A 13,158-nucleotide genomic window follows, 5' to 3' on the forward strand; every position below is an offset into this window, starting at 1 on the left:
CAAATACCTAATAATCCTTAATCACTTGCTCTCGTTCGTGCATAGTCCCCTTTAATCTTTAAATTTATTTAGATGGAAGTTGGATAGATACTCAATAATCTATGGCTGTATGTTTGCCCTCGCCATCTCCATTGGCTCCAAGCTGAAGCTATTCGACGACAGCTCACTGAGCTCCTTGTGGCCAAGAACAATCGCAGTGCCAGTGAGCGGAGCGGCCATAGTTGGGCTTTGCAGTTACACAGTGTTTGCTTGTCTCTGTAATAATAAGTCAGAAGGGAATGAGATACACCCTTATGTTGCTTTTGTTCCCATCATAAGGTATGAAAAATCCAAATGAGATTTAAATATTTATACAATGCAAAATCCTTTATGTTTTTATCTCTCTATCACAAGCAACCAACCAGAGGCAAGATAGGGGGTGTATCGACAGCCAAGGGGGGTGTAAAAAGTAATCTGCGAGTCAATTTATTAATTCAAGGATTCTTTTTTGACTTCTGAGTTGGGGGTGGACCTAGGGGTGTGTATCCACCCGCTTGACACTAGAAATACACCCCTTTTGTTGTCTTTTATACACCCCCTCGATTTGGGTTAAAAGGTTGTCAACATTTTCGGATGTTCACTCCACTGCACCTAACCCTCAAAGTTTATCTGAAGGTTCTTACTGAATGGAAAGTAATGAATTGCCATTTTTCAAGGGTATTCTCAAAAAAATTTTAAACTTGTTTCACGAGCCTTACATAGCAGTATTTTAGTTATAAGGAGATTTTTATATCTTATAAAACCTACAGCCTAATATTGATGTGTTTTTTAGTTGGGTAGTACTGAGAAATATGGCAGGACTCTGGAGGTCGAGATATTCCAGCTTCTTTGCCTGGTTCGGCCGGATCAGCTTGGAACTTCTCATTTCACAGGTAGAGATCATATACCCCCTCCTTACCAATTTTTTATATGCCTTCCCAGGACCTATGAAAAGCTTCATTGTTAGGTAGAACCATATCGGTTTAGCGATTAGCGAGATTCTTTTTTACAGACAGACACACACAAAACCTGTTACTTTAATTTAAGGATTGTGATTTCACTCAAACCGAATCCACCTTTTCCTTTTTTTTTTAAAGTTAGTAAACATAATTGCAACCCATGCGGGTTCCTCCAGGACTCTTCTAACCGAACTATGTTAGCATAAAACAAGCATCATGACTTCGTTTCCTTCTCCAAAAGTTCGTTTATGGTCCAAATGTGGTATGAGGAAAACCGTCACCACAATTCTATTGATATCTAATATTTGTTTAGTATCACATCTGGCTAAGTGCTGACTCACACGGAGTGCTGGTGTTGATACCCAACTATCCTGTGATGAACATACTCCTCACATCTTTCATCTTTATCTGTGCGTGTCATGAGATACACGTCATCACAAGGAAAATAATACATTTCATCTAATTGTGTTATTAAAGTGTTCACGAAGCTGGAATTAAGTTGATATATGTCACTGATTAATGTTTTTTAAGATTACTTTTTTGAGAATTAAGTCTTAAATACTTCCCATTTAAAAATAAATCAAACTTTAAAAAAACGAATTTATTCCCTTGAAAACATCGTTGTATTTTGTGTTTTATTATACATATCTAAAAACCTATCAAAATCGACAAATAACAATCTTTTAGTTGAAGTTTACTTGCAAATTTATAGTAAAATAAAAGCTTTTGTTACATACCGTATTAAACTAACCAAAAAATGTTGAAATTGTTATCTACGGATAGATTTAAAATTTTCTTTCGATGGTCACAGAAATAAAGCCATATATGGTAAGGGATATTACTGATAATGGTACCTGGATTTTCATTTTTTCCTTTATTTAAAAATTTATATGAATATCTAATTCTACATATTTACATGGCTTTAGATATGTGACATTAAAAATCATTTGAAATCAGTTAATTGCTTTGTATATGTATGATAAAATGTAATATAACCATTGAACAGGATACATACAGGCAATTGATAATATTATAATTGAAACTATAAAATTAAGCTATTCTCGGGACCATCAATAATGTATCATCTTAATTAACGCCTATCTCAAAAAATGCTTACCTCAGAAAATGCTTTTCTAAAAACATTTTAAAAAGCAAAGCATTGTTTTATATTTAGCAATCAATATATTAATAAGAATATATTTTGATATCATTAATATGACTTAATTATATTCATTTTGTATAAAGACACATTCATTTATTAAAAATTGTTAAGATAAAGTCCAAGCTTTTTATCTCTAACTAGTGGCTACGCCCCTAGAGGCCTCTAATGGTACTTTAAATGTTTTTTTTATATTTAAAATATGTCTATGTTGCGTTTGACATTTATGTTTCATTGAATGCTCTTTGTTAAATCAAGAAACATAATTTTTTTGATTTCTCTTAGGAAGGTGGTGGTACCCTCCCCCAAAATAGTTACAAATCTTTCCGGGACCTATGAGAATCTACCATGTTAAGAAAACCTGATTGGTTCAGCAGTTAGCGAGATCCTTTGGTACAAATATACAGACACACAAACATCCTGTTACTAATAAAGTAACAGGATGTTTGTCTGTGTGTTTGTACTCTCTTTTGGAATCATACTGCAGAGCTAAAAATACGAATAGGCCCCCACATAATTGGGGGATTTTAAAGTTTTATTATCAATTGAGAAAGTTTTTACAGATATTAAGGTTTTATTTTATTTTGGGGTAAAATTCTTGCTTAGATTATATTTAATTAATTAACTAAAATTTATAGAAGATATTTAAAAGAAACAAACTTTAAAATGTGAATTAATTAAAGGTTTTGCTGTAAGTGTTTTCTAAGATAGGCGTTATTTGAGTACAGACAGGTTGAATTAAACACACACACACATACACACAGACAGAGTACGGACACCACAGAACTTGATTGTATTAAAGTTTATTCTTCAAAACATGGAATAGGATAAAGAGCACACAAATTTTATTCTTTTAATAAATTTAAATATAAATCTGTTATATATGGATGTACAATAATTAAAGCAAGGCTTTATTTTAATACTAAAAAAAATTACGTAAAGATGGTTCCTGAGATATTAAATCAAGTCAGTTTATAAAATAACATGTCTTTTCAGTTATGGGAATACAATTATTTACTTATTATAGTTATTGAAATTGTCCTATATTGGTCCAAACTTATAACTTAAAATACACTGAAGGGACTGCAACTTTTACAATATTCAAAAATGTTTGGTTTCTATATTTCAACTTAACAAAATTTGTTGGTACCATTTGTACAATGACAGGTAAGAGAGGGGACGAAGAAAGAAAGAGGGAAATACAAACGGCTAATATAAGTTGGGTTTATAAACAAAATCTGTATGATTATAAATCAATAAATTAATAAACTTGTTTAACCAAGTTGTCGAGATTTTACATAATATCACCAGGGACGTCCTAGGGGGTGGAGGATAAAGGGGTAGGCATCCCCAAAATTTTTAATTTTTACCCCCCTTAAAATAAAAAAGCTTACACGTCACTAACTCTATGACATAAAGATTTCTCCCCCCAAAATGAACTTTGTGATGCTGTAGGCATCTCAGAAATTGTAATTTTTAATTCTTCCCCCCCCCCCCCCCCCAATAAAAATGCTTGGACGTCCTTGAAAAGCATGATCTATGTTATCAGGATTTTCAATGATAAACAACCTTTTTGTTTCAAAGACCCAACTCTGTGTGAATGAAACAGTGATATTACTGGATAAAAATTAATTAAAATCAACTTATATATTATCCAGATTTTATTTAATTGACGACCTTTTTGTTTTAAATCCCCAACTCTGTTGAATGAAACAGACAACTACTTAAAATAATGGGCCCTGAATGTTTATTTTATATGGATTTTTCATTTAAATAATGTTTAGTTGAAACTTATGTATATTAATTGTAGGAATATGAATTTAAGGCTTTAAAAAAATTAAATAAAAAACAAAATTTGGATATCTAGGGTTTAAATATAGGCAGGTATTTAGAAAAATTTGACTCTTTTCCGATAATTGGGAGAAAAAAAAGATTGCTTTTGTTTATGGAAAACCTTTAGTAAGACTGCTAATTTTTTTGCTAGATATGTATAAATATGTAAATTTGTTTATTCTTTTTTCCCAATTTTATTCTTAAATCATGTATTTTCTGAAGATTTCAACAATTTTTCATATGTTAGTGTACCTGCATAGATATATCAATATTTGGTAACTGATTTTACGAAATTAACGCAGGTTTTATATTTAATTGTAAACCAAGTTTGAACATTTATTTCAAAAGAGGTGTAGTAAAACAAATTTTTTGTAGTATAAATTTCGTTGTTTTTATGTGTAAGCAAAGAAAAGGGTGATTTTTCCTTAGTCTTATAAGTGCACAGATTGTTGTGGTATTTTTGTGAGAAGTGGATCTCGGCATCCTTAATTAATTTATTTCTACCTTTATGGAATTTTTAAGGCATTATTCAATGAAAATTATTTAAAAGATAAGAAAAGGTAAATAAAAATGCAATTTGAAAAATTAGCTTCGCGATCACTTTAAACATTGTATTTTGTTAATATCTATAATACAAAGTAGCTTGATGTCTGTCCGTCTGTCTGTCCCTTAAGATCTCGGTAACCACTGAACCGATTGGATTCTACTCTTCAGGGTATATACCTATTGGTCCTGTGGTGGTTTTAAGCTATTTTCTTGGGGGGTGGGACACCCCCAACCCCCCCAAAAACAAAAAAATCCCCCCCATTTTTTTTTTTGTAAGAAATATCCTTGGTCCTTTGTAGAAGATTTCCTTTGTGGAAGATTTCCTTTGTGGAATATTTAGCGAAGCCGCTAGTTTTATATAAACTAGTGGGCTAGCTAGGGGCTTTGACTTAAGAGTGAGGTTGAGAATAACACAATATGTTTATTGGGTCATGTGAAGGAAACGAAGTTGCGAGTTTCGTCGTATTTTCACAGTAGCTTTTGAAAGGTTATTTTAGGTTAGATTAGGTGATTGCCCCGCAGGTTTAGTCATTTGGCCCCGCAGGGGCTTGAATTAGGAGAAAAGCTACTGTGAAAATATGACAAAACCCGCAACTTCGTGTTCTTCACATGGCCCTGTTTATTTGTTTTTATAAATAAAATTTGGAAAGGAAATTTTTTAGAAATATGACGCCAAACCCCCCCCCCCCCCCTTCCACGACCACGTCACATGGCCAAAAATTTGGCCTGCGCCGAAACTAAATTCCCTAAAACTTGTTAACCGATACAAACCTGAGAAAAAATTCTGAATATTAAAGAAAGAATTGACTGTTATTTAAATACAACACATATTAAACTAATAAAAATTAAATAAATATTTGAAATGTATTGTGATAATCCTAGGCATCTGCTGCCCTATTTTGTGCCGCCAGAACCATTTGCAGCTGCCAGAAATATTGTCGTCTTTGTTCTCATACTCGTGCCGATTGGCATCCATGATGGCATGTTTTAACTATGTCAAGCTGACATGGAAAAAAAAGACAGGAAAAAGGGAGGTGAATCCTGAGACTTTTATTCTTAATTCATCTTGGATCCCCAAGCAGTCTAAAATCTTACAAATAAATGTTGAGGGTGAATTTTTTATTGTAAGATCCAAAATATTTTTATTTCTCATGTTTCACCTTCTAGTACTTAAATATAATACCTATAATATTATTGTTGTCAATATGATATTCAAATACAAGAAGAAAGATATATTCCAGTATTGCTTTGAACCGAATTTTATCCGGTAGATTTGAATCGATTCTCAGTCATACTGAAAAAAAATCATGTATAGCATCGAATTATTGACAATTATCTATGAATAATAAAATAAAAATCACCAAATTAATAGCAGTTTTGTTAGCCAAGGCCTTCGACCCCTAGGGTCTAACAAAACTGGTTTTAATCGTATATTTATTTAATTCAATATCCACGGAAAGCTGTCTATAATACGAGGCGATAATAGTTATTTCTCGCATCGTATTATAAACGGCTTTCCGCGGATATAGAATGTACTATTATAAGATTAAAACTAGTTTTTTTAGCCCCGAGGTGCCGAAGGCACCGGCTAAAAAAACTGGTTTTAATCTTATGGTTGTACATTTTTATATTTGTAGAAAGCTGGATATAATACGATGCTAGACATAATTTTTTCGTATGGATGAGAACCGGTTCCTAACCACCGGATTCGAATGAATACGAGAAAAAATTTATTCATAAAACATTTCTAAACTTTTAGAAACATGGCAATGCATTACTTTTTTGATCTCTTGATTCAAATTCAAATTCAAATTCAATTTATTAACCATAGATCCGACAAACCCCGATCTTGGACAATTATCCTCCACCGGGAAAATAAAATGATAGATTTTACATGATAAAATACATGTTAATGATAATATTAGATTATTATATATGATTTAATTACATATTATCACATTTACTTATAATTATATGATGGTTTATTTTTATTTCCCATCCAATCATTATGACATATTATTAGCGATAAAAATGACTAAACAATTTAATAATGATAGCGGATAATGCCCATGTCTGACTAGCCAGGTGCAGTACGTAGCCCTAAGGCTGGAGCACGCCCTTGATGACGTTCAGGCGCTATTGCTGGCCGGCATAGTCGGACTAGTGAATTTGAACATTGCTGTTATAGTTCAATAATGATAAAATTCCGCAATTATGCTTCAATATGCTTGCTACACCCCCAGAAGTCTGTCCGCCTCCGTCTTTGGTTGTCCCCCACCGCCGCGCAATGCCTCCAAATGTGATTCCTAAATAGTAAAGTTAATACAATTCCTTGGTCCTAGGACCAAGGAACAAGGTTATCAAATAGATAGAAGCGCAACTCGTAATAACAATCCATAATTTATCCCATACGTCTATATTCAGTAGGACTAGGTACCTATTTATAAAAAAGTAAACAAAAAATAAAATTAAAATTAAAAAGTCAATAAGTCTTAAAAAAGTCTTAAAAAACTTAAGAATAGGTACCTAGAGAATTCTGCTTGCAGTAACCACGCTAATAACCACGCTATGGAGAATTAATTTTGAGTGATATGGACAAAAGAAAGGTTAAAGTTGAAATAAATCATAAAGAATAAATTAATTTGAAAATTTTTGGCTTTGATTAAGTTTTTTATTTTGGTCCGATCCTAATAAACGAATATTCAATGAATATTCATGAATATTCAAGCGTAGAAGGGTTGAAGAAAAGTGTGCCCATGACCCCCCCCGCTCGGGTTGCCGCGCCCCACCTGCCAAGGTCCGAACAATTATGCGTCAAAAATCATGCGTCATGAAGAATAAACGAATAAAATTAACAAAATTTGAAAATTGGATGAGTTCCAATATTCATGAATGCAACAGAGAATATTCAAAATTAAATATTCCAAAACGTGTTGTTTGTTGCAACAAAAAACTGCGTCAAAATTCAATTTTGACAGAACAAGGACAAAAAGTCTTCAAGCGAGAAAAATAACACATTTTGTTCGGAAAAATGGCATAGAACGCTGCTACCGTCGCGGCTGGAGTCACTCACCACAATTTTCTCCAACCAACCCCATAGCATTAAGCCGCAGTCCCTGCTCACGACAACCCCCTAAAACAGAAAGAATTAGTAAACAGCCTAAGTTGAAGGAAAGATAAATTATAACCAGGAATGTAGTTTATAAAACTAAGAATATTAAGAATATTCTTCCATCCGCCGCCGCAACCCGCAATCCCTGCCCCCGGACAAACTTAGCTTCGAGTTAAATAAATTAAGAATGACTAAAAAGTAGTCAATAAATTGATTGGAATAATATTAATCTGTCACACGTCATAAAAAATTAAATTTAAGTTTAATTCAAATGCAGCTAAGAAAGTGAAAATGTAAGTTAAATTAAAACAAGTTAAAATAACGTATTTGTGGTTGACATTTTACACAATTCTATTTAGTAAGTAATCAAAAACTCTTTTTTTGAAAAGTTTAAAATCTTGGATAGTTTTCAGGTTTTCTGGTAAAGAGTTATAAACTATTGGAAATTGAATTAAAGGTAAATTGAATATAAAATTTCTTGTTGTACTGTCCACATGTAAATCATTTCTATGACGTGTGTTGTAGGAGTGTAATTGACGTCTATATTGCCAAGTATTATCAAAAATGTCCGGCTGTTGGCCGTTAATATATTTATGCATAAAAAGCATGATATTATAATCTCTCAGCTCTTTGAATGGTAAAATACGCAATTGTTTGAACAAAGGAGCACTGTGTGCAGTGCTGGAGCTGTTTGTGATTATTCTAGCACACTTTTTTTGTAGTTTGTGTATAATACTTGCCTGTCCGTCAGTTACACCTGTAAAAACTATTATTGAATACTCGATAATGCTATGTACGTACGCGAAATACAGCATCTTAAGATGCTGCATGTCGAGCACGTTCTTCATGACACGGAGGCTAAAGATTGCGCGCTGCAGCCTGCTGTGAAGGTCCCCCCAGTGATAAGTAAACTTCAACTTAGAATCTAACCTAATACCTAAGTGCTTAGCCCATCTATTCTTTTCATTTTCATGGTTGCAGTCGACTTTATCAAGCTTGACAATTTTGCCAGGATCCCTTTCCCCATAGTTGTTAGAATCAATATAAACAGGAAATTCATTAAGAAGGTCAATTTCATTTGCAGGAATAACTTGTCTAGGAGTTTTAAAAAGGATAATTTTTGTTTTTAAGGAGTTTATAATTAATTTATTGGCAGCATACCAGTCATTTGCTTGAGGTAGGACTCTATTTATTGTTTGGATTAAATTTGTGAAATTGTCAGATTTTAAGAAGATTAGGGTGTCATCGCAGAAAAGGTTAAAAATGGCTTCTCTGCAGCTGCTGTCTAGGTCATTAATGAATATCAAAAACATTAATACGCCCAGACAGCTGCCTTGGAGTATGCCGATAAGTATCTCCTCCAGAGTGGAGGAGTACTCCCCCCCAAAAAAAACTTTCTGCCTACGAGAAGAAAAATAACTAACAAACCAATCATAGATGACACCTCTAATCCCATAATGATATAATTTAGCCAGCAATATGTCCCTGTCAACAAGATCAAAGGCTTTCTTGATGTCCAGGAGCAGTATACTGCATACCTGTCCATCAATGAAAGCCCTTGCAACAAGATTCATTAAGTTCAGAACATTATGACTAGTATTATAGCCGCGACGAAAGCCAAATTGACGCATATTGAAAAAATTTCGCTCATCCAAGAAATCATAAATGGAAGTGTATAAATACCTTTCCAGAGGCTTGCTGAATGACGCTATCATGCTGACGCCACGATAGGCTTCAACAACAGAAATAGGGCCACTCTTATATACTAAGACAACTTTGGAAATCTTCATGAGATCGGGAAAAACACCTGTGCTTATGCTCAGATTATAGATGTATTGCAACGGAGCCGTAATCGGCACCGCTGTTCTACATAATAATTTCATGGATACATCAAAGAAGTCCTGGCTTTCCTTTGGCTTAATACTAGTTATTAATTCAAATGTTTTCTGCAGTGTAAGGGGGGGAACAAAGATGGTATCTTCAATTCGTGGAGGGAGAAACTCCCTAAAGTTTTTGTTTGAAATAGGGATGTCTGGGGTCAAATTAGCACCCAAATTACTAAAAAAATTGTTGAAATGATTAGCGATTTCTTGTTTATCGGTGATCTTACGATCACCGACCTCAAGATAATCCATTGTTTTTGTGTGCTTTTTTACCCCCAGAACCTCCCTAAGTACAGACCATACTTTTTTCCCATCCTTACCCGCAGACTTAATTTGATTCTGAAAATAATTTTTCTTAGACCTACGGACGCTCCTAAAGTACTCATTGCGGTACGCATTGTACCGTGCAGTATTAAACTCAGAAGGATCATTGCATTTTATCCTATAAAGTGTGTTCTTGAAGGCTTTGCATTTTAAAATATAATTATTGATATAGGGCTCTTGGGGGATGCAACGCCTGTTGTTTCTAATAGAAACTTTGGGACAGTGAATGTTATAAAGGTCAATGAATATCTTTAGGAACGTTTCATAGGCTAAGTCAACATTATTTAGAGTAGTAACCACAGACCAATCAGTATCATTTAGCGCATTGCAAAGGTTATCATAATTCTCATCTGATAACAGGCGCTTTGTGAAATTTTGAGGTTTTTTTGTCTGTTTGAAGTTTTCTTCGTAAAAAACACCAATAGTTAAAAAATGATCTGAATAGTCTGTGGGTACAATCATTGACAGGGCTACATTCTGTATAAAGTTTTTGCAACAAATTAAATCCAATAAACTATGACTAAAGTTGTGTATACGGGTAGATCTAAGGGTTATATTAATAAACCCATACATAATTAAGTTATCAAGAAATTGAGCTGCCGAACTACCCGGTAAAACTGCTTGGAAAAGGTTTAGATTCATATCGCCCGTGAGGAAAATAGGATAATTGGCATAATTGTCTAAGCTATCAAAAAGTTCAAGAAGTTTCTCAAGAAAGGGTTGAATGGTTTCCTCACTGGGGGTCCTATAAATATTAACTACAATTCCCTTAAAATTGCTATAACTTATCTTTAAAATCAAACACTCAAAGACTGATTGTTCAAAAAAATTTGGAAAAATCTCTTCAACTTTGAACCTAGATTGCACATAAGTGCAAACGCCCCCCCCCCCTCCCCTGGGGCCTAGGTTTAGAGAACAAGTCATACCCATTAAGTTGAATTAAATTTAGATTACTGTTATCATTAAGCCAAGATTCCTGCAGGTTAATTACTGTGGGCTCCACGCCCGAATTTTTATAACAGTCTATACTGGAACTAAGCTCTGTAAAACACGAATTAATGGATCTGCAATTTAAGTTAAATATTGAAAAGACCGGTCTGTTGAGTGATTTAATTTTTTCTATTGCATTCTGCTCTGTAATATAATAGGAGTCTATATTAAGCTCCTCTGAAAAGTCCGAAAAAATGTCCCCATAAATATGCGACGTAATATTAAAATTTGGATTGCTATTAAGTTGATTTACGCTACTATCTACCTGAGAAACCATACTGCAAAGGTTCACATCCAGAAAGCATTGCTCGACCGATAAGGTTCTCCCTCCAACTTCGACTTCTAGAGCGTCCCGTGTGCTGCGTACATACTGAAACACAATTATATGAATACATGATAATACAATGTAATGTTAGCATCATACCCAAAAATCAATGAGGTATCTAGGTACCTACTGAACTTATAAGATTGACTAATGGCTTACAAGGCTTAGACTATTATTATACAACTGTTAAATTATTAGCCTTGTTAGATATATTAACTATAAATATTTAAGTTCTATGTACACACATAATAATAATAATCCTAATTAATATGTTTGAAAAGGACTAAATTCAAATTAATATTGACATTAGTTGTTAGTAGAGATGTTAGTAATAGTTATCAATAAGTTGGAAATGAGGGATAAGACTTACTGCTACTAAACTTTGTTTTAAGATTAACTTGAATAAAAATCTATATCACTAAGTGATTAATGTTTATAAAGGACAAGTTCTATATGTTTTGTATGGAAGATTAATAAAACTTATACTGTCCTTTCATTTAGTTGGAGCTGTAGAGGTAGGACTAGAGGTTGACACCGTCGATGCTGCAGCTGCTGCTGCGGCAGCTCGCGTACTGGCCGCTATCGCTGTGGGCGCTGTCTGATCCTCTTTGGGCACGTCATCTCTGGGGGTGTGGGGGGAGGGTAAAGCTGGAAATGCGTCGGCTCCAGGTGCCGCACCACCGGTTGGTGGGAGACCCTCTGCCCCTCCTTCCTGTCTGACTGTGACTCCAGGATCTATTCCTCCATCCTCCTCTGGGCGCTGCTGCTTGGCATGCTGATCAGCAACCTTAATAATATCTGACAGGTTAAAATCAAGGCCGTCAAACAACGCCTTGTTAGGGACGTTGGCCTTGAAGGCCTCCAACACGATGGACTTGGCGCTAAGGAGGGAATTTAATTCCGGCAGAGGCTCTACCATGCCTAGGACTGTGGGGGAAAAAGGGTTGTGGATCTTGATCCATTTACCCTTGTGGCCAAGGGGCATGAAAGAGACCCCTGCACTCGTGGTCTTGCATTTGTGAGCAAGCTTGGCTGTGTGTAGGAAAGACATTACCTGGCGGTTCATGTCCGCTAGATCATGTGACATCCTAAGCTTCACCTTGGGATCGTATTTGACCGCCGCCGCCGCTGATGACCACTGGCTGCGGTCCGCCGCACGCTTCTCTAGGCTAATCAAGTGCTCCCGTTTATTTAACATAAACAGGAATAAAGTCCTGCGCGAAAAGAACCTAAAGATCATCGGGGGGACTGCGCCTTTGCGGCTGGGGCCAAGAGGATGGCTGAACTCGATATTCGAGTAAAAACTTGTGTTGAACGCAACAGAATCACCTGACTGTATCATTGACCGTAGGACCGGTTCGATGACCTCTTCATAAACATCCTTGACGTCAGGGGTGGTGGCTCGCCACGGCGACTGGAATCCGTAGATCCGTAGGGACCAGCATCGCTGCCTCTGTTCCCTCTTGACCGCCTGACATAAATGATGATAATTAATAAAACGGTCACACTCTCTATCCTCCGTCCGTAATTTCAATAGCAGATCAATTTGTGCCCCTAGGCCTTTGATTTTAAGGCCCGTAGCCTCATCAGGCGAGACATCAGGGTCTTCAAGTCGAGCCCTAATAGAGTCAATTTCAGTCTGGTATTGCCCCTGTAACCCCTCTATACGCTTACCTATATCTACCAACTTCAGGTTCACGCTGTTGAAACTCTTCGTTGTTTGTTCTGTGTACTCCTTTATTTTCGAGGCCACAGAAGTATCAATGAGCTTAGACATCCTGGCCCAAGTATCCGGGCTAAGATTAACGCCACCATCTGCCGAACCGTCGGCGGCCTCCTCATCCGCTATGGCAGCTCTAAGCTTGTTGCCTTTGCTGGCTTTGGACATAGTGACGGCAAAAAAAGTGCCGACAAAAAATAATAATTATTAAAGCACAGATAGATGTTCACAGATGCGTGGTATAGGTAAGACTAAGCGTAGTAGAGAGGGGTCACAATTAAGGGGTAAC

General features: G+C 35.5%; 2 protein-coding genes across 2 annotated transcripts in view; one reads left to right on the forward strand and one right to left on the reverse strand.

Moving 5' to 3' along the window:
• LOC145313362 (N-acetylneuraminate (7)9-O-acetyltransferase) overlaps positions 1-5,998 on the forward strand; it is a 48,820-nt gene extending 42,822 nt beyond the window's left edge. The window contains exons 20-23 of the mRNA XM_080152723.1: positions 73-318; positions 812-911; positions 1,291-1,416; positions 5,396-5,998. Of these exons, the coding sequence (XP_080008849.1) occupies positions 73-318; positions 812-911; positions 1,291-1,416; positions 5,396-5,506 (583 nt within the window). The 3' untranslated portion in view covers positions 5,507-5,998. The remainder of the gene's footprint in view (positions 1-72; positions 319-811; positions 912-1,290; positions 1,417-5,395) is intronic.
• A 154-nt stretch (positions 5,999-6,152) lies between these two features.
• On the reverse strand, positions 6,153-13,037 carry LOC145313365 (uncharacterized). The gene is made up of 2 exons (XM_080152727.1): positions 11,196-13,037; positions 6,153-6,746 (listed from the first exon to the last, which is right to left on the reverse strand). The coding sequence occupies exon 1, from the start codon at positions 13,035-13,037 to the stop codon at positions 11,643-11,645; it is 1,395 nt and encodes a 464-aa protein (XP_080008853.1). The 3' UTR covers positions 6,153-6,746; positions 11,196-11,642.
• Positions 13,038-13,158: the final 121 nt, after the last annotated feature.

The sequence above is a fragment of the Acartia tonsa genome, chromosome 3 (assembly GCF_053477335.1).
Source record: "Acartia tonsa isolate MP-2025a chromosome 3, ASM5347733v1, whole genome shotgun sequence".
Taxonomy (NCBI): Eukaryota; Metazoa; Arthropoda; class Copepoda; order Calanoida; family Acartiidae; genus Acartia; species Acartia tonsa.